The 24,764-nt window shown below is 34.4% G+C and overlaps 2 protein-coding genes across 3 annotated transcripts; one reads left to right on the forward strand and one right to left on the reverse strand.

Moving 5' to 3' along the window:
* The first annotated feature begins 197 nt into the window (after positions 1 to 197).
* On the forward strand, positions 198 to 23,362 carry LOC123314174 (cilia- and flagella-associated protein 65-like). 2 transcript variants are annotated; one of them, XM_044899295.1, is made up of 16 exons: positions 198 to 435; positions 491 to 713; positions 2,686 to 2,951; positions 5,807 to 6,098; positions 6,149 to 6,376; positions 8,329 to 8,494; positions 8,552 to 8,830; positions 9,269 to 9,500; positions 10,973 to 11,314; positions 13,273 to 13,349; positions 14,904 to 15,174; positions 16,555 to 16,962; positions 18,736 to 18,995; positions 19,270 to 19,522; positions 22,812 to 23,077; positions 23,137 to 23,362. In XM_044899295.1, the coding sequence occupies exons 1-16, from the start codon at positions 238 to 240 to the stop codon at positions 23,360 to 23,362; spliced, it is 3,987 nt and encodes a 1,328-aa protein (XP_044755230.1). In that variant the 5' UTR covers positions 198 to 237. The 2 variants fall into 2 exon arrangements, with proteins under 2 accessions (XP_044755230.1, XP_044755231.1); XM_044899296.1 differs by lacking the exons at positions 198 to 435; positions 2,686 to 2,951 and having other exon boundaries at positions 592 to 713.
* Positions 23,323 to 24,406, reverse strand: LOC123314175 (tRNA (guanine-N(7)-)-methyltransferase). Its single transcript, XM_044899297.1, has 4 exons — positions 24,225 to 24,406; positions 23,872 to 24,175; positions 23,598 to 23,813; positions 23,323 to 23,535 (listed from the first exon to the last, which is right to left on the reverse strand). The coding sequence occupies exons 1-4, from the start codon at positions 24,317 to 24,319 to the stop codon at positions 23,407 to 23,409; spliced, it is 744 nt and encodes a 247-aa protein (XP_044755232.1). The 5' UTR covers positions 24,320 to 24,406; the 3' UTR covers positions 23,323 to 23,406.
* Between the last annotated feature and the right edge of the window lie 358 nt (positions 24,407 to 24,764).

The raw sequence follows: 24,764 nt of genomic DNA on the forward strand, positions 1-24,764 counted from the left end.
TATATCGGAAACGGAGGTGTTTTTGAAGTCAGTTCGATGACTCCTGTTCACGGTTTTCGTTTGTCCGTTTACTCGTGAAACATCCTGTATATAATAGTTAGACATACAGCGTGATTTACCGCGATGGCTAATTAGATATTTATGGAAATCTAACACAGTTTTGTGATGAAAATTGAAACATCTGAACCAAATACTTCAATTAATCTTTTTGACAGAGTAATTGTCAATCCTGATAAAATGAGCAATACTAAAAAAGAAGAAACTACCGAAAAACCCCAGAAAGAATGTCCCTGCATAAGTGTTGGATTCGCCGAAGCTGCTTTAGGTCTCAAATATCGAACAAAAAATCTGAGAACTATTGAAATTCTAGACTTTGGTGAAGTATTACCAGGAAGTCAAACAACTAAATGCATCGACTTGAAAAATGTCCTAGATGTGGGTAATATTCATGCAGCAGAGTCTCGTATAACAATGTCTCACAATTTTACAGCAACCAATCTCATATTACATTCATCGAATGTCTTATGTGAATGAAATTTACCAGTCTTTCCATTTCAACAAGTATAATGTGACGGTTAATCCTCGATCTACAACGCAATTGAAGATAACATATTCGCCACTTTTGGAGAATGAAAAGAGCTCGGATTTATTCAATATTTCCGCTAGAGATTCAACAGAGTTGGAGAACCTCAGACTTGTAGGAAAATGCCTCGGTGAGTAATTAATACATAAAAAAAAATGCTCGAGGTACACAATGCAAAAAATCTGTGATTATCATTTCTGAAATAAAGATTGAAAAATGGATACAAACAAACATGTAGGTACATCAGGTACAAATTGTAGATTGGTAAAGCTTGGGGCACGTTCGACGCTCCACTCCCATCTTTCAAAGGGATGATATTACGAGGATATATTGAAAAATTCTTAGCCTACTATAGAACCAAAAAAAATTTCAATGTCAAAATATTTTATCACTCAAAATATATTCTCCTCTTAATTGAATGCATATATTTATTACAGCGAACCTGCAACGTCTGCAGACCTTTCAAAAAAAAAATGTTTCTTCTTGCTCTGCAAACCAGACCTCCACAGCTTTTATTACCTCCTCACTGGAAGAAAATTTACAACCTTTTAAACTTTTTTTCAGTTGAGGAAAGACATGATAGTCTGATGGAGCCAAATCTGGTGAATAAGTGGGGTTTTCTAGTAATTCAAACCCTAAATCACGAATTTTTTGCATGGCAACATTTGTGTGCAGGGGCATTGTCCTGCAAAAACAAAACACCTTTGGATAGCTTTCCGCGTCTTTTCTCTAATTTTTTTTCCGTAGAGTGGTCAGTAATGTCGAATAGTAATCTCCGGTTATTGTTCTATACTTATCCAAAAAATCAGTCATGATTACTCCATGGCAATCCCAAAAAGCAAGAACCTTTCCAGCAGATTTTTCACGACACGAAACTTCTTAGGTCTTGGAGAATCAGAGAGTCGCCATTCCATCGATTGTTGCTTTGTTTCTGGATCGTAGAAATATACCCAAGTCTCATCCATAGTAACAATTCGGTTTAAGAAGTCTACACAGTTTTCAAATCGAGCACAGATCGAACGCGATGCTTCTACCCTTGCACTCTTTTGGTCAACATTCAAACATTCGGGGATCCATTTTGCAGCAATTTTTCTCATGTCCAAATTGACGTGAACGTATATGATGAACGCGTTCGTATGAAATATTCAGTGCTTCAGATATCCGTTTTAGATCAATTCGACGGTCTGATAAAATCACGTCATGAAAATGCATCGATATTTTCGGGGACTGACACAGAAACTGGCCTTCCCGATCGGTCATCATCTTCAATGGAAAATTTACCTCTTTTGAAGCTTGCAGTCCAATTTTTCATGGTCGCGTACGAAGGACATTAATCACCAAGGGTATTAAGCATATCTTCGTAAATCTGCTTACCTCTTAACACTTTTGAATACAGGTACTTGATGATGGCTCGATACTCCAATTTTTAGATTTTCACAATTTCAGTGGACATCTTCTTTCTTCCAATTTATTGCGTAACTCTGGTTTACTCTTTGAACCTCAAACTTCACACAGACACTTCTAATGAGTTATTGTTCGTTGCTATGGAATATGGAAACGCAATATTTTTTTTATGTATGGAACTGGTCAAGGATAACTAGATATCAATACATCCTCGTATTTACCCCCAGACTTAAGAAGACCTAGGCGAATCTCCACTGGTCTGATAGCTTTCGTACAAGCCTCATGGCTGTCACCTGGCTGATAGAGAAGAAACTCCACCCCACTCCAAGTTACTCAATATAACTCTGGTTCACTTTGATATAGATGATTCCATAATAATATAGATGACAAATGGTGCCATAACTGCGGGGCGATATTTCAGAGGGTTACCTTGTTTTTTAAAAAAAACTTTCGGAGCTTCCGACGATGAAATTATTATTTTGGTAAATGACATGCCGCTAGGCGTCGCCAGCAATGGGGACAAAAGCGCCCGACCAACCCAAGTTAGGCAACCTATCATTCACGAATAGACACAATGGTCATTACTTACAATCAATGACTTTTCCGATCAAAGATGACAATTATCCTTAGAAATAATTGTAGCCTTATATGTTACGACTATACATATTAATTCGATTTTTGTTATTATTAATATACAGGTACTAGAGTCAAATGCTCGACGAAAAACTTGCACTTCACTGTAACACCCTCTACCAAGAAGAGAGTGAGTACTTTTGAGCTGAAGAATTTATCTACAGTACCAGCTACGTTCCAATTCGACGTGAATGAGAACGAGAATCTTTTCTCAGTTGACATAGTCAATGGTCAAATCCAACCGAAGAAAAGTATCTATATAACCGTCACTTTCATCGGCAAAACAGAAGGAATCCATTACAAGAGAATTGCGGTTCTTATTTATAAGCATGTAAGTTTATCGATGGTCCGCCGAAAAAAATAGAACATTTCTTAACAAGTATCGGAATAATGATCTTTTTTTGAGGGTAAGTAGAGAAAAATCTACAAAGATGAACCGTGATTTATAAAAAAAAAATCGCTGAACACAATATAAAACTCAATATTGTACCTTTTTTCACCTTGTCGTGAATTACCACTAAACATTTCACGAATTAATGTATCTATGTAAAATACCGACGACAACCCCTATTACATATAATATAATATTCAACTCTTGGTGAACGACGATGTTAGCATTCTGCAGCCGGCTTGCCATCTCCAAAGTATTTCACCATGCTCATTTACGTTTTTCTCATATGTTATTATACAGGGTGGCCATTTGAAAACGAAACAGACGAGATTACAGACGAAATAAATATTTTCGATAGAAATGCTCGGACAGGTCGATTTCTGTTTCGAGGGGGACAACTTAAGATGTAGGTTACGGACGCATAGCGCTTCAACCCTTGCTACTACAACCTTCACCCCCGATTTTTGAATAGGGAAGATGGGGTGAGTGATACCTCATTTGAAAGGTATTTTTATACTGATTTCAGCACAGTAATTGTTTTTTCATTTTATGCATTAGTTCTCGAAATATTCTTAACACGTTGAGCGCCACAGCGGTCCGTAGGGACCGCTGATAGTCTTACTTGTAGGACCACGGCGGTCCGTAGGGACCGCTGTTTAGGAATTTACGACTACTCTTTAGTAGTATTTTTTTCGAATTTTTGTTCGAAAAAAATTGAACAGGTGTTGTTATGGTTATAATAAGGAGATTGGACTCGACAAATTTCACCTGTACCGCATTTGCTGTGCGTTTCTATTTTTCTGGGGACCAGAGCGGTCCCGTGGGCCCGCTCATCAATATTCTTGATATCAGGCGATATTGCACTTTTAGCGAGAATCTGAGCAAAGGGATTATCTATATGATATAAGAGCAAATCAAAATATCGACACAGAAAATTTGGCCCCACAAGAAAATATATCGATATTTGGATGGCGCTCAACGTGTTAACTAAGTATTTGAAAATGAAGTGGTGTTTTCATGGCACTTGTAGGGTTTTTTTGTGAGAAATCGACATTTTGAGCTTCAAAACAACCATGACTGTGGCTTCCTTCCTCCAATCCACTGACATAGAAATCTTTAATCAAGATGTCGAACAATGAATTAGAACACATACAAGTCTCCATTCAAAACTAAGAATAATTCACATGTCAAAGAACCAAGCCAACTTAATGATCTGTTCGTAATAAATAAAAAATTATCGATTCTCATTTTTTTGAAAAAGATATGAATTCAATAATCAACACAATGAAAACATTATTGAAGCCAACTGAGAAAACACTTCATAATTAAGTCACGAATTGGGACTGGAATATTTCTGTGGCATCATTAATGATTTGATTTTCTTACCTGGTAATCTGATTAGAGATATGTACGTATTTGGACTTTTTGGAGATTTCTATCGATCAAGTGTTACCGCATGTTATTGGAAATACTGCAAATTATATCGAAGATAATTTAGATTGAGTTTCAACAAGATTGAGCTCCTTCGCAATACGCTTTGTTTGTTCGACATCTTGATTGAAGATTTCTATGTCAGTGGATTGGAGGAAGGAAGCCACAGTCATGGTTGTTTTGAAGCTCAAAATGTCGATTTCTCACAAAAAAACACTACAAGTGCCATGAAAACACCACTTCATTTTCAAATACTTAGTTAAGAATATTTCGAGAACTAATGCATAAAATGAAAAAACAATTACTGTGCTGAAATCAGTATAAAAATACCTTTCAAATGAGGTATCACTCACCCCATCTTCCCTATTCAAAAATTGGGGGTGAGGGTTGTAGTAGCAAGGGTTGAAGCGCTATGCGTCCGTAACCTACATCTTAAGTTGTCCCCCTCGAAACAGAAATCGACCTGTCCGAGCATTTCTATCAAAAAAATTTATTTCGTCTGTAATCTCGTCTGTTTCGTTTTCAAATGGCCACCCTGTATACTAACTGACCCGGCAGGCGTTGTAGTCAGCTGATTAAATTTATAATCATTTAATCTGACTTATTTAGTTACATGTTAAATGCAGTGATATTAGGATGGATGGTTCAATGAGTTCTTAAAAATCTAAGAAACTGAACTCTTAACATCGTAAATGGTTTGTTTTTAGCAAGCATCATTACAATCATTACAATCTATCAAAGTTCCAGTCATATTCATCTCATGCTTTCATTTTAATTGTTCATTGAAGCAAGCAACTTTTTTTATTCTTTCAATTTAAACATGTTCAAAGGCATAGGCGTAGCCAGGGCTGAGTTTCGGGAGGGGTTTTGAAATGAAATTTTTCTGATTTTGACATATAAATTGAGACTTTTTGAAACTAATATTATGTAACTATATTATTTCGGGGGGGGTTTGAACCCCCAAAACCCCCCCCCTGGCTACGCCCATGTTCAAAGGTAAGTATGGATCGGTGATTAGGATTTAGGATGCTGGAGAAACGCTTTGAAAAGTGTTAAAAGCTAGAGGAGATGTAGCAGAATGTTTAGAAATAACAAATTTCTTCTCAAAATAGTTTTTTTCCTTTTTTCTTTCTAAGGACTTAGAGAAAAACCCTCGTATTCAAATTTTGATAACTCAAAAAAGAATAGAATTATAGACATTATTGAAGATTACACTATTCAGTATAAAGGTGCCTTTCTTAGAACTGAACTGAGTTTCTTTACGCGAATAGAAATCGTAAGGTCACAAAAATGTTATTTGTGATATTCCATGCATTTCAAACAAGTCGATTCAACGTGAGAATGGGTTCTTATTTGTTTTTCAGGAACCCATCATGATAGATTTAGTAGGGATTTGCAGCAAAACCACAAGCCACATAAATGAGCTGCCAAATTTAGCCATGTATCCCAGCGAAGCACAAACCTCATATGGTGCTTACTTTTACGATTATGGTTTCGCAGAAAACAAACCGTTGCCCTTCAAATTCAACAAGGATTGTTTCGATTTCGGCAGAGTATTACCTCAATATTACGGAAAATCCAATCAGAATAACAATATAGCAGTAGCCATACTCAAAAACAACATGTCTTGTGAGCTTTCAATCAAATGGTATCAAGGTTGGTTCTAGAATTGAATTGAGGAAGACATGCTCAATTGGATTTTTCAGACCCGGACAAAGTATTCCGTGTTCAACCAAATGAACTCATCGTGAAACCTGACGAGACTGGTTATTTCGAACTGAGCTTCAATCCTGATTTCAGAGATCACATGTACTGCAGAAAAATGACAGCACAAATTTTTTGGAGCAGCACACCAAGACCTAGTACTGCTGCTAGTGGAGATGAATTTGAAGGCGCCGATAATGTTCCATTGGAAGCTAGTTTGATAATGATTGGTAAAAAAAGGAAAAAAAAATTTTTTTGGACTTTTTCTTTTACGCAACATTTATGTCCCATCGATAACCTGTCGATTACAACTCAATTCCCAATACAGGTTGTAAATGTAGTTGGCAAAAAGTTATACTAGACTTTCCTCGTCCAAAAATAGTTTGGGCCTTTTATACAGGGTGAGTCTTTGACTCGTACAAATATTTTAACAGTACAATTCTGCCTTGATAAGAAGATATAGCCATTTTAAGTTTTCATAATAAGCTGTGCCAACCCTGGAAAAACAGTACACATCTGTGGATCTTTTAAACAGAGTTGTATTCAGCCAAAGCACCCAATTTTTCAAATTTTAAAAATACTTTAATACTTTTTAACAAACGGAAACGGTGCCTTATACGAAAAAATATGAGAAATATTTTAGAAATCGTTCAAATATTCATTAAATAGGTAGCGTCCAACTCAGTTTCAAGGGTTCTTTGAATTTTTGGTATTTTTATGGTATGTAATGACCATACTGAAAAAATTGGAAGACGTGGGTGATATCTTGTGTTCGAAAAAGATTCATCAAACAAATGAAAAACTATATTCCGAAATTCATTTCATTCGATAAAACCGTTTGTGCGATATAACTGAAAACAACATTTTTCATGGTTTTTCAATAGCTTGTATCTATTAAATCGAGCCGATTCGGAAAAAATGGTAAAGGAAAAAAGTGTTTTTTTAACCACAAGAATCTACTGTTGAAATATTTGTGCGAGTCAAAGACTACAGGGTGAGTCTTTGACTCGACTTGAAAGTTTTTTCGAGTCACTGCTCAGATATAGCTTCCTAAAAATGGCACGACATTCTATTGGAGCCAGAAGGCAATAAATACAGTTTTGGCGTTGTTCTCCTTAATTAATATAAGCGCATGAGGTAGAAAAAGCAACCCCTAAAATTGGTTCCGCAAGAAGCTTTTTTCCTTAATCATATTGAGCAATTAATAGTATACGCTAGAAACATCTTCGAACTTAAATTTATCTAGTGGCCGAATGTCATGATTACATTATAGGTTACACCACAAAAAAAAATTTTTGCCTTCTGGCTCCCATAGAATATCTGCTCAATTTAATTTCTGAAAAACATTAAAAATTGCTTCTCAGTTGCCATCTTCAGGGGGCTGCATCTTATCGGGGGTTGCACAAAAAAAATTATATTAAAGATTTACTCAATTTTCTGACAAGGAATCACCAGTTATATTCTTTAGCACCTATATTTATTTACACCCTATATAAACATACTTCAAAATCAGCCGCAAGGAGTACATTATTAGCAACATAATATATTTGCAAAATATGGGAAAATGTTAACATATTTCTAGATGATACGATCTTCATCATTTCATTTTTAAGTTCACTTCTGCAACCCTCATATTTGACCCCCATCACCAACATTTTTGTATTACAATGGCAAAAATTTGATAATGAAAAATATCAACATTTTCCTGTAGGTTAAAATTCGACCATCTTTCTTAACTGTCAGAATTATTTTCATCTTTAGAAATCTGTAAACTACCAACAGATATTATAAGATATACCTAGTGTAATCAGAAAAATATTCAAGTATTAAAATAAAATAATAACCCAATGAAAAAATAAATGACACCACCAAAAAGAATAATTGGCGCAATTAAAAAAAATTTTTAATTCCACACACTACTATTCAGACATTTGAACTGTCAGAAAAATAACAAATTTGATTCTGGATGCTATCAAAGTATCAAAACATCTAAAGATGAACCATTTCATCTACTGAAAACCCGAAATACTGAATCATTAGTAGGGGAGCCCACGATACTAAATGATGGTTTACTCGAGCATCAGTGTTTTGTGAAAATGTTGTAACGTCGTCTTGAGCATTCGCTCACGAATTGGGAAGGATCTCGCAATTCTCATCTGGAGTAAACACTAATTTCTTCAAGGTCATTCTTTTCCTGAAAACCAATCATGGATTAGTGCGGTGGAAATTATCCCAACGAAAGTCCTCTTTCCTGTATGCCTACCAGGATATCAATCCTTCGCAACCTTCATGTTAAAATCTGATGGCCACTTACCGGTACTTTTCAAATTTATCCCTCCAACAAAGAGGTAAGGTACTATAGTGAAACAAACAGAAAATTAATATTTTCCCCATTTGTTCTCAAGCTTGATCACAATAAAACCCATGATGGGTTTGATGAGATTCACCAAATTGTTCGTAGCAAAACTAGAAAGTCTGACCACGCCAGCCGTGTACAAGGAAGAATGGCGTATTGAAATAAACGGTGAATCTCAGAGGAATTTCAAGGTTTTCTTTCTGGGTCAATCAGATGTACCATCAGTAGTTATTGGAGAACATAATTCGATCACTTTCAATACTACCTTGCCTGGATGCCAAGATATGGTCTATGTCCCTATAAAGAATACATCTTGTTACCATCTGAGGTGAGTATGAGTATGAACTACTAAATGCTGCGTGGAGAATGAAGTTAGGGAGTATAGTTATTTTCCTAACAAGTGTGGAAAGTGATCTGTCAAGTGCGGAAAAGGCAATTTTCTGTGAGGGCTAAACTTTTGGAGTCCAAAAAACCTCAAAATTTCGCACTATTTTTGTTTTTTCAACATTTTCACTGAGAAATGTGCATCGGACAAAAAATTTTAGCATACTTCTTTTGCAAAAGAGGAAACAGCCTTTCAAATAACATCGAATTCATTTTTGAATCATACGAGTAGTTTAGCCACAATCGATCGCCAAAATCAAAATTAAGCGATTCTCGAAATTTCGAACATCAAGCCAAATTAATTTTAGTGTTTCTTGAACCCCTTAACTTCTGTGAAAAAGACAGATCAAAGTTTCTCAATTGTATCTCCATTCTTGTTTAGATTGGATCTGATAGACAAGAGCGAATATTTCCACGTTAAACCAAGCGTCGTAGAGCTGTATCCAAACGAACACTTGGATACTGAATGGACCTTCAATGCAAAGCTAGATGTTCCGCACCATACAGAAACCCATTGTACCATGAGGGTCATTTCAAACAATGATCAGCTCATTGGATTCCCTTTTGAGACCCCTGTTTATATAAATGCTCGTTGCGAATACTCCCAGATATGTGTAAGTTCACACAGAAAGGGAAAGTTTTTTTTCTCTTGTCTCTGTGTAAGTTGTTCCAGCTGCCATTTTCTTCATAGAAACTGGCTGAACGAGTTTTTTTATTTGTGGTTTCTACTGATATTTAATATTTGGAAAAGCCACTGGAACGTATGAAAAATCGGAAATATGCATATTATAAAAATAATTTTAAGATATCCTAATTCATATTTGATGTTCTGTGACTCAGTGCAGCATTAGTTTTGCTATAATAAAATTGTTTGTTGGGGTTGAATCCATCAACCATTCATGGAAATTATTTGTGGAAATATCGAATTTTTTTATGGTTTGCGAAAGTCACACAAATGTTTTTTTCGCTTATTTAATGTTTTTCCTCTATACCTCTGGAAATTTCCCTTATAATTATAGGTTCAATTTGGGCAACCTTCCCTCTTTTCATTCGTATAGAGTCGACAGAACCAATAACAAAAAATATAAGTAGGTTATAATTTGAAAATATTGAGTTCTGATGAATTCGATTTGTACAACTTGATGATTTGCTCATAAACACTCTGTACATATCTGGTCCAAACATCAGCAAACTGCGTATAATACAACAGAATCGGAAAATTTAAAATTTTGAGAAAACCTCCCTTGCAGAATTATCACGAAAAGTATGGCCTGCCGTTTTCACCATTTTTTTTTATAAGAATTCCAATAACTCATTAACCATTGAGTTTTTGGCTAAGGCATGGCATTCTGTTTAAATTGCCATCAAATCAGCTATCTCACAAATCTTACGATGCAAAGATATACTGGGTGTGCTATTTGAAATGAGGAAGTGGGCTGTATCTGGTATAATCGGAACATAACTTCAATACCAATGATTTCAGCTCAGGATAATGTTGTTTCTTGTTTCATTTATATACAACTGAAAAGATGTGTTATGGACATCGGATGCCACGTCTTGTTGAAATATTATTGTCATTTACAAGCTTATCTGACATATAATCTAATCAGACATATGATTGATAACTTTAGAATTCTTTCTTGGAGGGCCACGAAAATAATGTTGATAAAAACATTGAATGAAAATTCAATGACTGTCAAAAAGTGAGGAAGCAAATGATTAACTACTCAACATCTCGATACTTAGGATTAATTCAGAAAATCGATCACTTTCAAATCGAAACTAATGTGAAAAAGATTTTTTGGCATATTCATAAATAGAATTGAATATCCTTCAAAATGAATATCCCTCGACCTCTATTGCCATAGACCTCTATGATCATAGTCATACACCCTCAATTTTTTAAGGGTGTTTTCTGGAAAAACTCATTACGAAAATACGAATACTGATCGGGTTGTGAACTGTACAAATTGATTAATCTCATAAAGAAGATTTTTTCGTTCTTTTTTCAGTTTTCCATTGTCGATTATCACCGTAATCTATGTAATGACACATAGCACGAACCATAACAATGATTTCTTTCTAGGCCACCCCCAGGTACATGGATTTCGGTGAAATACCATGGGGAGTCAGCAGGGAGGTCGAATTTAAGATTTTCAATTTCGGAAAATCTGCAGTGTGTTATATACTGAAGACCATAACAGTTAGTGGTAACTACGACGACATTAGAATCTCCAACGCAATGGGAAAGTTGAAACCCAATGAAAATAACACAATTCGCGTTTCCTTCAGGACCAAAACTACTGGAGACCACGTTACTCAGATAGTTTACTGTACTAGGATCAATGAGTTTGGGGAGGCTCAAACTTCCAATCCTCCAGTAGACCTTTTCTCAATTAAGTACAGCTGCATTCATCCATCTGTTCAGGTACCTATTCATTTTATTGTTTGTCTATGACCTTTTGATTACCACTAAAAAGATTTTTTTCGAACGAAAAGTCCTCTATTTTTGAAGGCATATATTTTTCGTTCGCATACACTTTTCGTCCGCAAACACTTTTCGTCCACAAACACTTTTCGTCCGCAAACACTTTTCGTCCGCAAACACTTTTCGTCTGGCTGTTCGTAACTAACCAATAATAGAAAGTGGGGCGATTGAATCAATTTTAGCAATACAGAATTTGATGAAAAAATAAGTGCCCGTGACAATAACCGTCATTTGCTGTTGTCAAATTAATTCTTTACGAGTGAATTAGATACGTGGTTTGAATGTTCTGAGTTTATTTTATAATCAATAATGGATAGTGATAGCAATATGGATATCAGTAACACTACTCTAGAGATGAGGGAATGTGCAAATACGGCGACCTATACTTCATTCACTTTTGGTTGGCCATGGAAATTTGACACATTTCACTCCATTGAACTCTATAGAGTTCAATGTTTCACTCTGTATAGTACGAAAATGTGGGGTTATGAAGCTTGTCAAAACATTTTTGGGTTTTAAATGAACGCTATGTTGCCTGTTCTACGTAAAGTTTCTGTTATTACGTATTTTATCACTATCACAATGTCGAATCTCTTCGGAAAATATATGACGAACATAATTGAAGTTTATACAAACTGATTGAAGGCATACCAAATCCAGTTATTTGCATGGAAAATACAAGAGATCAGTATAATATCATAATATGCACTAGCTTGAGGAAAGTTAATGTTCGTTATCTTCTTTGGCTAAAGTTTGAATACGTTATATCGGTTGTAGATTTCAAAAATATTAACCCGAAGATGAAATGCATATGATGCAGTGGTTGGGAATGGGTATCTCCCGAAGGAATTAACAGATAATTACAAGAATGTTAAATTCTTCAACAAAAATCATCTTGCATCAATATAAGTAAAAGGAATTGAAGGAAGTTTCAAGTTAAGATGCAACTTCACCGTTGAACAAAAATTTCACATGAATAAACAAGTAACAGGGCAACTTGCGCGTATTTGTGGCTATTCATCTTAATTAATACATTGATGTAATAATAATAATTAGGTATTTATTAGTACCTTTTAAGACATTTACATTGTATAGGACAAGTCAAATGAAAAATAGAACAATCCATTTTAGGAAACTTATTCTCCGATGACATTTATCGAAAATCCTGTAAACTTTTCGCATTAATTCACTCAAACATAAAATTCTCAAATGCCACCACTTTTTTGGGTCTCCCAATAGAAGGAAATTCTTTGTCATCCTCTTCATTCACAATCTTTCTGAGTGTGGAAATATTCAGCTGAAATATAAGTCGTTTAGATTCAGATGAAACATTATATAAATTCTCTTACATTGAATATGTTCGCTACCGTCTGACGTATTGTGGATTTAGAATAAATAACTATTTGAATGAGCGGACCTGAATTCTAAATAGCACTTCCTGAAACCCTGTCTCTATTTTCAATCACTTTCGGCATTTTCGTAATAAAAATTGATATTAGTTGTGGCAACGACGTTATGACATTAACGACATTTCATGAGTGCCAACCTAACTTCGTTCTAGTTACAAAAACTTGAGAAAATTATTTCATGGCCAACCGACTGCTAAAATAAATTTGAATGAAGTATAGATGAGGCTATCAAAAAATGTAATATTCCTTTCGGCAAAGAACTGTCTATTGTCTCGCCTACAGGCTCTACTATAATAGACAGTTTTTCATCCTACATAAATAACACTAATATTTTCAGATTTATACAAATATGTAGGTATTTATGAGCTATTATTTTCTTTTAAGTTTTTTATTTATCGGGCTATTTCTGGATATTTTGTTGTTTCACATGTGAGAAAAGGGCATTGTTAACTGAAATATTAAGTGTTACGTATATTGTGTTGATTTCAGATAGAGGAATGCGTTGAGCACAGCTTTGGCCGAATATTCAGCAAATTAGATATGTGGAATTTCTTTGCGATAAATACGTAAGTTTTCAATTAATCGAACAAAGTCTTCGGCCTATTTTAGTATTATTTCTGTACTCATTGAAAAAGGTTTGAAATTTGGAATAAAAATTTAAGAAAACATCAATACTATAATCATTCTCGAATTTCGACGTAGGGTAATATACCTATATTTTTTCAAACGTCATACTACGATAGAGTAGATCAAATACTATCGAATAACACCAACATTAATTCAACGAAAATGAACCCTTTTCAAGATGATTAGAATTTTATGAAAATACATGAAATTGCCGATTTTCGAACTATGTGTTTCAATCACAGGGCCATATTGTGATTAAGGATAGCGTTTTTCGTCCATATCAATTCTAGACTATTTTATTATCACCCCTAATTAACACGTTGACTGTCCCCATTCTAATTTTTTTTTCACCCCCCACGTCCAACACATTTATCCAAAGAGAAGGGTAACTTTATTTTATATTACTTTTATATTCTATGAAAAAGTAATTCTGCAGCCATTTAAGGAAGTGTTCTTGTTCAAAATCTTCAAGTCCAATGGAAGGCTTGATGCTGACGTTTCTTGAATCACGTATGATTAATTATGATTGAGGTTATCAATACATATTTCTACAAAACGTTAAGCCCATATGAACCGACCAAACTGCAGCGTTCATGAAAAGTAACCATATTTATCTTGAACGTCAAATGAATCAATGAATCACATACGACTCATGGACTCCTGGCGAAAATTTTTATGTATCATATGTGATTCATGGGACAGTCAACGTGTTAAAATCATTCTAAGTTATTAATCGAAAACCTCAGTAAATTTAAATTAAATTTTTTCCACATAAATTTTTGGTACCCAGAATGAACCCTCTATAGTTTAAAAATTCATGAAAATTTATGTAGAAAAAAGATTGTTTTATAATATAATATAATTTTTATAATTTAATACAATAATCTAGGATTAATATGAAATAAAATCACTATCCTTAATCACCAACTGGCCCTGTGATTGAAAAAATTAATTCGAAAATCGGCAATTTTACGAATTTTCATAAAATTCTCATCATTTTGTAACTAATGTTGGTGTCATTCGATAGTATTTGGTCTACCCTATCGTGGTGTGACATTTGATTCATTAGTTTAGGACACCCTGTAAATATATTATTAATATTATTATTACTCACATCGAATATGCTGGATACCAACCATCTGATACATCGTCGACTTCAAAATATCAGAGTCCTTATTAGAATGCGCACTTCAAAATATCAGTTTTTGATTCTTTTTCTTAGCTTCATAGCAAGCTCTCTGAGCATTTTTGCAGCGAAAAATATAGGAATTGATGAATTGATGGTTGTGGCAACGTCGTTTTTACATTAACATCTCACATCTTCTTGTTGCAAAAGCATTGAATATTCCCCTTCACCATTTTGCAACCTAGCTTCAGTGGAAACAACAATAAAAATTTCTTGGACAAGAAAAACCTGTATTTTTTCATATTGCATTAATTTTTGAGAATGCAAAAAACAAGGTGATGAAATTATTTTCTTGATTCCTTTATAGGATTAACGAAAAACTAGCGGATGTGAAAGAAGGTGAAACAAAAGTTGTTAATCTAATTCTTCCAACCATTCCATGCCATGAAAAGGGGTACTGTATAAGATTCGTCCTCAGAAACGTCACAAAATTCGACTTGAAAGCATCACTGTCAAGGGTAAAAATGTGCAACTGCCAAATAACAGAGATATCTAAAAGTTTATCATTCAGACAAAAAATTTTCAAATGTCCGCATAGGAATATGCTGACAATGAAACTCTCAGACGAAACCATACACGTAAGGAACACAATATTTGTTATTCTATTGTAGGTAATAAATCTGAAATTTTCTATTTTCGAACTATTTTTTTCAATCACGGGGCCAATTTGTAATTAAGGATATCGTTTTTCACAATCCTAGATTATTGGTATCATCACCCTTATTCAAAATTATTCTAAGCAATTAATCGAAAACCTCAGTAAATGTAAAATAAAACAATTTGTTTACTCAGAATAACACCCTCTTCCTTGAAAAAAAATTTCAGTTCATTCTGTGTTATAAAAATTATGTAAGTAGAAAAAAAAATTGTTTTAATTTAAATTTTTTGAGGTTTTCGATTAACTACTCAGAATAATTTTAATTATGGGTAATAATACAAAAATCTAGGATTAATATTGAGCTAGAATCGATGTACTTAATCACAAACTAGCCCTGTGAATGCAAAAAAAAGTTGGAAAATCGTCAATTTTCATAAAATTCTAATTATTTTAGAAACGGTACATTTTCGCTGAACAAATGTTGATGTCATTCGATAGAATTTGGTCTACTCTATCGTGGTGTGACATTTGATTGACTAGTTTTTGGGACAATCTGTATATTATCATCCAGGATATTCCGGCAGCTTTGGCTTTGTATCATAATTTTGGACTTCGTATATACTTTCGTACGAAGTACGAAACCTGAATCATAACATATTGAAAAGATTTTGCGCTGAAGCCAAATATCACTCATTCATAATTTTTTTCATAAGTTTTTCCCATTTTTTTTTCAAACACTAGGTGGTTCTATGAAGTCCAAAATTCACAGAAATTCTTTTAAAATCGAGTTCTGTATACAAAGAAAAATCTAATTAGGCAACCGAAATTTTCAAAACTCACACACAACACTCCATAAAATATATTGATGTAGAAAGGACCATAAATAAACACCTACGAGAACGGGGTGTAAAGATGAAAAAGAAAACAAAGATGGATGTTGTTCTCTCATAAATAGAACAAACGTAAATATAGTCGTATGAGATCGGGAAAATATTTTTGTTAAGATTGTTATGATATAAACACCCCGTTCTCGAAGGCGTTTAAGGTTTTTTTTACAGCGTTATCTTGTGGAGTATTGTGTGTGAGTTTTGAAAAAATTTCGATAAAGATAAGTTATACAACATCACACTTGCATCAACGGAAGATCTTCTGCTCAACATAGTGCTTACTTCCTTGGGACGAATTTTATCCGTATTTCAGGGATAATTCTCCAGATTTTTCCCACAGAAAATTATTTTTAACAAGATTGTTATTTATTTTGTATATTAATTCGTAGGTACTGGTTGAGAGCGAGTATTTTGTCGAATTTCATTACCAACAGTGGTTGGTGTATCAATCTCATTTCGAAAGTTTTTTTCAGGGCCATTCGTTTCAGTTTTTGGACATATTAATGAACTTCAATTTGATCACAAATGAAGATGTAGCCTATGACTTGAAACTAAGCACAGATAGACACCTTCAACTCTGCTTCAAGATGAATAGTATTCCGTCGGATGTTCAGAAACTGTCAATATACAATAGAGAGAAGCACAAGAAATTTTTGAATATGTTTATCGGAGCGAAAGAGCCGCCCTACCAAACACTATGGATGTACAATTACACTTCTCAAGAAACATTTTTTCAAGTTATGGATGAGGAACTGATCGCTCTGAATGAAAAGGAAGGATTTCCTGTGTTATCTTGCTTAGACAATAAAGGAATCGTCTCCCCATTTTCCTCGAAAGCAATATTATTCCGATTCCATCCAATTGAAGCGAAAAAGTATCAGGTGAATTGTTCAATTATACACGGCTCTAAAATAGAAATGGATATTGGAGAGAAAACTTGAATGAAATTTTCAATATTATTGTACCTACAGACTATGTCGCGAGGCGTATGTTTGCGTATTTATCAAACACACCAAACATGGCCCTCATGAAACTTAATTTCAAGAAACGCATTTATTGTAGGTTGTAGGTGTGAGATATTTTTTGTGTGGTCCGCGGGCATTTGTGATAATGGGCTATTCCAACTCATCTCTGGTGTTATATGTATAGTATCAATTGTGGATTAATTAAGTTTAACATTTACTTAGAAGCATTTCAACTTGAACAATTGTCCGTTATACGAACAAGAAGTTGATGACCGTCTCCGAGTTTCGCAGAGTGTACTTAGTAGAGCGTAGTATCGTACGGGTGGAAGAGCAGGAGGTACTATACCGTCGTACAAGATCGGCTAATACGGTAAACTGCTCGACTAAATCCCTTCTTCACATCATATCGATAGCTCCGGTAGAATAGTTTCTGGTGAAAGAATCCGGGATAGATTGCATGACTTCAAATTGAAGACAAGAAGATCCACCAGGCACCTCTTCGATAGAGTAGGAAGCAGCGGAGTTGGGCTCTCGAACATAAGAACTGGAAAACACATAGACGGAGAACCTGCCTGTCCATGCATATATGTCGAGACTTCGCCGTATGTATGAGTCTAATGGCAGAATATTGGTGTGGCGAGAGTGGTGTCAACGGTATGATTGATATTTCATATTGCCAAAAACTCTTTTCGATGGAGGCTAAGTGTGCGTTTGGGGAGGCAAATCTTATTATCCTCATCAACGCAACCATGAAACCGGTTCGGTGTCGGGATTTCATTGTAGAACCAATTATTTTTTCCTTGGCTACATCAATTGATGATCTCTTGCGTCTTCTTGTCAAAATTGTTAACGATCGCATAGAAATGCATGGCATTAACCGAATGGATTGGCCCGCTGCGTCCTCAGATCAAAATTGTATTAAACATCTTTGGTCTGCAACTTCGCAGCAATTACACCTCTTACATGGCTCGCCGCAGACATCACAACAGCTCGTCAATGCTTTGAAGGATATTTTTCCAACTTTTATTGATAACCTTATCACACAATGCCGAATGGAGTAAAAGTGTCCTGCGAAGAGCTAGATGGAGGCCCCACATGATATCAAACCTTGATTTCAAGGAGTTCGTAAGAGGAGAACCTGTAGTATATATATAGGTAGAATCTATTCTGTTAAATTCTATACTATGTTGTCGCTTTAAAGCACTCTTGCCTACTGTTGCTATTTCAAGCAGGTTTACCGTATGTAGACAGCTTGATACATCAGAACATATTATACAAAATCTTGTTTTATTTCCTTCCATATACCTACAATTATTATAAAACGTACACGCAGTATGCATATTATCCACCTCACTTTTTGAGCAATGAAAATCGAGACGAAAAAAAGGACTATTGTGATTTAGAAATTCAAATTGCAAAAAGTATATGTCAGGTCTTGGTTTGAAAAGTAATGGGTTAGTGCCATTCGATTATTTTGATGAGTTTTTACACCGCAAGGAGGTGTGATAAAGAGCAAATTGCTTTATTGCCTCTTAAAAAATTTGAGCTTACTCTGTTGGTTCAAAAAATGGATTTTCTTTGATTAGAAAATCCATTTGTAAACTTTACCTTCCACTTTTGAAAATTCAAGAAATCTATTGGCATTGCACATTTGTTTGAATCCATTTCCCATTGAAAACTATGTTTCAGGTAACGCTTCCGTTGATTTTGGGCAGCGAAAAGATTTCTTTGAAATTCACAGGCAGAGGAACCTACAAATATGATCACGATTTGATCCATAAACTCGACCGTACAATACCAAGAATATCAATGCATGTAGGAGATTTCCCAATCACATTATCAGCTGATTTCATAGTAGTTGAACCATTCTCCGTGTGGAATACCATGGAAAAGTTGATATACATGAGGAATATTTCAAAAGACCGAGTGATGGAATATACATGGAAAAGGTTATTAGAATTCGATACTTTTATTTAAAGCATTTCATTATAATTAACACAACAAAGGCGTTTCGTGGTAGTACTTGATTCCTTAAAATGCTTCATCAAATAATTTCTGTGTTTCTTTATATTTCAGATGCTATGATTACTACTACTACTACTACTACTATCTTAAAATTGCTTTTTCGATTGATTTTCGCGAAGTAGTTCCGAAAATATATGTAGTAAAACCTGGAAAATTTATCATTTTCCCATAATTACCCAATAAATATTTTTTTTGCAGGAGCTTTCTGGAAGGAATAATAGAAATAAAGGCAGACAAATCAACAGGCTTACTGGAGCCAGATGAGGTCGTTGCGATATTATTGAAATTTCAATCTTTCGACATTCCGGCCATTGCTACTATCAATATGACTTGTAAAATTCTTGATATAACACAGGGTGAAATACATGAGGAATCACTGCGAAAATACCGAGAAAGACAGAAACAAATTGATGAATATTTCATGATCGACGAAAAGGGAACTCATACAATGGTAAGTAAATTGATAAGGGGAAACCCCGAAGATGATAAACTGAAAGACATGGTAACTTATTTCGAGTTTCCGTTACTAATGCTCACAGATTACAGAGTAGCTAATGCTAATGCTGTAATACTCAGACGCACAGACGGGTCTTCAATCTGTAAGGCATCTAGTTTGTCTATGCTGTAAGGGCACAGACTACCCTCCCCTGGGTACCCACCAGTGGGTAGTCTGTGTGTAGAAGTGTTGTTATTCTAACCCATTGAACTAAAGAAGTATTCTTTAGTTCAATGTTCTAACCTGGACAAGAATTGTGTCCTCTTTTATTTCGTACCCCCTATAGGTACTTCATCGACCTCCACTAGGACTGTTTGGTCTTGACGAAATTTTAAGTGAATCCAATCCCTCAATTTTCGACGCGTATCATCGTAGATCTAAAAGTGATACATTGATACATATTCTGTTGAAAGCACTCTTTATTTAGTTATAAATCTCGGTGAAACATTTTGGTCTTGACGAATTTTCAACTACTGGTAGATTCGGGTGATTTGGGACATTCCTGTAACTTAAGACTATTAACCCCCTTGCAGATTTCTTTGTCTCTTACTATTTATGAGTGAAGGAACAAACTTATAAGATTGTTCAGCGCCTTTTCGGTTAGTTTAACAATTAATTCCTGCTGAATTTGTCGTTACCAGTGCGTCTGAATTAGACGGGAAAAATTAAACGAATTGAGGAGAGTAAAAGCGCGTTTTTTATGGACTTTACTGCTCTGTACATGCGTTTCAGTATTTACATGTGTAATTTTTTTTTTGTACGTGTGGGGATATTGGGATATTAGATATGTCATGAAACAAGGTTATTCAAATCAAACGGCAACACGGATTCATTTATTTTGTTGTTTCATAGGGTGACTTGGGACAATGCCGAATAAATACAATAAATGTGGCGCATTAGCAGCAGGATATTATTATTTACGTATTTTCACAAAGATATAACCAAAGAAATCGAAGTTCCATTTTTCGTTTAGTTTTTTTTGAGAGTTTCAATTTTCAATATATTTATACTTTGGCTGGAATAGGGATTTTTATCATTTGATTTCCTTACCGAATTTCATCTATATAGACACGAATTATAATTTTTTCAAACTATACACCGTCCCAAAAGTCACTTATTTTATTTGAGAGTTGAGAAATCAATGGATTTTCACTTGTGTTCCAAGCCTTCCAAATTGGTGGGTGACTTGGGACAAAAGCATATTTTTTTTTTTTAATTTATAACGGATTTCTGAAGTATTCTATACTTCATTCAAATTTATTTTAGCAGTCGGTTGGCCATGAAATAATTTTCTCAAGTTTTTGTAACTAGAACGAAGTTAGGTTGGCACTCATGAAATGTCGTTAATGTCATAACGCCGTTGCCACAACTAATATCAATTTTTATTACGAAAATGCCGAAAGTGATTGAAAAACGAGAAAGGGTTTCAGGAAGTGCTATTTAGAATTCAGGTCCGCTCATTCAAATAGTTATACCCTGATATTCTAAAATCCACAATACGTCAGACGGTAGCGAACATATTCAATATAAGAGAATTTATATAATGTTTCATCTGAATCTAAACGACTTGTATTTCAGCTGAATATTTCCACAATCAGAAAGATTGTGAATGAAGAGGATGACAAAGAATTTCCTTCTATTGGGAGACCCAAAAAAGTGGCGGTATTTGAGAATTTTTTATTTGAGTGAAGTGATGCGAAAAATTTACTAAAGGATTTTCGATAAATATCATCGGAGAATAAGTTCCCTAAACTGGATTTTTCTATTTTTCATTTGACTTGTCCTATACAATGTAAATGTCTTAAGGTACTAATAAATACCTAATTATTATTATTACATCAATGTATTAAGATGAATAGCCACAAATACGCGCAAGTTGCCCTGTTACTTGTTTATTCATGTGAAATTTTTGTTCAACGATTTAGTTTTGCATCTTAACTTGAAACTGCCTTTAATTCCTTTTACTTATATATTGATGCAAGATGATTTTTGTTGAAGAATTTAACATTTTGTAATTATCTGTTAATTCCTTCGGGAGATATCCATTCCCAACAACTGCATCGTATGCATTTCATCTTCCGGTTGATATTTTTGAAATCTACAAATGATGTAAGCCAAAGAAGATAACGAACATTAACTCTCCTCAAGCTAGAGCATATTATGATATTATACTGATCTCTTATATTTTCCATGCAAATAACTGGATTTGGTATGCCTTCAAACATTTTGTAAAAACTTCAATTATGTTCGTCACATATTTTCCGAAGAGATTCGACATTGTGATAAAATACGTAATAACAGAAACTTTTACGTAGAACGGGCAACATAGCGTTGATTTAAAACCCAAAAATGTTTTGACAAGCTTCATAACCCCACATTTTCGTACTATACAGAGTGAAATGTGTCAAATTTCCATGGCCAACCGACTGCTAAAATAAAATTGAATGAAGTATATGTATCCTAATCAATAATTTGGGTTATTGAGCATATTTAAACCTCATTTTCAGATAAAAATAGGTCACCGTTTTTAAAATATGATAAATTGAATTTAAAAATCGTCCCAATACGTCACCCAAATCTACGGTAACCTCATCTTTTTCGGAATTCTTCGAAAGTCAACTTTCGACACACGTTATATATCATATATCTCCCAGATAAAATCAACGTAGAGTTACAATCGATCAATATTCTGAAAGAGCGACTGTTTTAAAGTAATACATTTCGAAATTTCATCGATCTGGGTGCAATTCTTTAATTGGTTGTTTGACGAATTTTCAAGTAACGTTATCATTTTCGCAATTTTTCTAAATTCTAATTTCGACATGCCCATCTCTCAGTGGAGCCGACAGTGACATTCCGAAGGTACCATATCTTTCACGTAATTTTTCGACGAGCAAATTTCGACACGCATATCTCACAAAAAAATCATCGTAGATCTAAAACGGTTCGGCAATATTTTTGAATTTAATGAAAAGTTTCTGCACGAGAGAGCGAAGAATTAAATCTGATTGTCGCATATTCGGATATTTAAGTGATCCATCACGTCACGTCACAACTCGCTATTGAAATCGGAAATAAATCAGATCTTACTTGTCCCAGCAAATATTATACTCTTTAAAGAAAGAGATCTGTTTGTTGGCAAGAAAAACATTGATACTTCAGAAATATTTGAAAGTTAATTTTTAACATTGCTTTATTCAACTGATCAGTGTGTAACATGTAAGAAATCAAGTTCTATTTCCAGGAAAATGACTTCATCATTGAGCCTCCATCAGAAGAGGAATATCTGACATTAGCTATAACTTTCCACACTATAAGCACCCTAGAACTATCACATTACTTGGATGTGGAGCAATTTTTTGGCCAGAATCCTCTTGAAAGTTTCGAATCAGAAATTGAAAACTTAGAAATACCATTAAATATACCTCTAGCAACAAACCCAGTTGAGAGTGAAGAATCAGATGATACAAACAACTCTTTTGTTTCACAGATATTGGAATGCTTCATAATGTAAAAATACTAGCTTGAAAGCCTTGAACACAGGCTTCACATAATTTTTTATGTTTTAGGGATACCTTAAGGAGTCCCATTTTTCAAGAACTTGTACATTGTCAACAGAGAGCAACTCCTCCTTATTATATACAATTTAAGCAAGATGAAGAAAAGAATAAATCTAAAGCAAAGACTGATAGAATAAGAGAAATGCAGAAATATTTTGCAAAGTCTCCAATGAGGGATTTATCTGATACATTCAAGTTGATGATTAAGGATAGTGTGCAACAAATATTTTTTTGAATTTTTAATATTTCGATATATACATAATAATATGCACCTATCTATCAGTTTTCATTTTCATATGGGTCGGCTATTCTCTTAAACACAGCTAGAAACTTATCACCATTGTTTCTAGTTACTTTTTGACCTTCTTCAGAAGATGCATACAATTTTTCAATAATTGGATCAGAAACCTAGAAAAAGTAAGAGAATCTGAGTAAGTAAACAAATACTGAAAGTATCAATGAGACCATACCAGTTCTTCATCACTAAGTCTTGAAAATAAAGGATGACTAGAAAAATGTGTAACCATCCATTCATGTAAATCTTTGACATCTGTGATTGTATATACTATCCCACCTATTGCCAATAAATATGCATATTCAGCAAGTAAACACTGATTAATAATCCTCCACTTATGCTTAGCTTTTTTGAAATGGGGGTCAGGATAAAGGAAGAATATTTTCTTCAACTAAAAAAAAAACAGGATCAACTACAAGTAATAAAATATACATTCAGTTTAGCAGTACCTGCCCTTTCCTAAAAAAATTAGGTAAGTACTTCATTGCATTAGTCCTTAAACAAGCTATATTTTGATACTGTCCTGGATTCTGTGATCTCAATGCTTTAATACGATCAATAACATAATCTGAAACTTTCACTCGTATTTCCATACCAATCATCAAACTATCTGGAAACATTGGTGATAAAGTCACTAATAATCCTCCATATCCACAACCTATATCAGCAAATTCAACTTGTTTGTCACAAGACTTGTCCTTCAGCATTTCCGGGTAATGAATAGACCAATCCATGAGATCTGGATGTTTAGGGCTGGAATTTCTTCATGAATAACTCCACAACTTGAATGAATTTTACTTACTAATCAAAACAGTGATCTGCTATAGGATTAGAGTGTGCTCTTTGACGATAATACCTTTTCTGGGGTAGAGGTAGCACTTCTCTTGTCTCATTCATTTTTACCTATTTCCTAATAACAATAATGAATTTTTATGGATAAATCTAAAAGAGCATGGAAATAAAGTTGAAATTAATAAATTGAGGGATATATTATTATTATTATTATTATAAACAGACTGCCAAGCAATCAAAGCAGGGTTAAGATCAGAGAAATTGGTGACATTAGATCTATTCTCGAAGTTACTATTGAACTACTTTTAGTTCTGTGAATATCGTCTCGCTTTTGGAACATAGATACGGATTATTAATAGGCCTGTTTTGGTTCGCTTTCAGGATGGTTCCAGAACGGTTCAAAACAGTCGCACAGTTATTTATTTAGCGTAACCTCGCGCATAGCATGCGTGTATCTTCCCATACCATTGGTGCTCCACTACTTTGAACCGATTCGGAACCGCCTCAAGTGCGAACCAAAACAAAGCTAATATAACCATATTACAGGCCT

This window comes from Coccinella septempunctata, chromosome 5 (assembly GCF_907165205.1).
Source record: "Coccinella septempunctata chromosome 5, icCocSept1.1, whole genome shotgun sequence".
NCBI classification, from domain to species: domain Eukaryota; kingdom Metazoa; phylum Arthropoda; class Insecta; order Coleoptera; family Coccinellidae; genus Coccinella; species Coccinella septempunctata.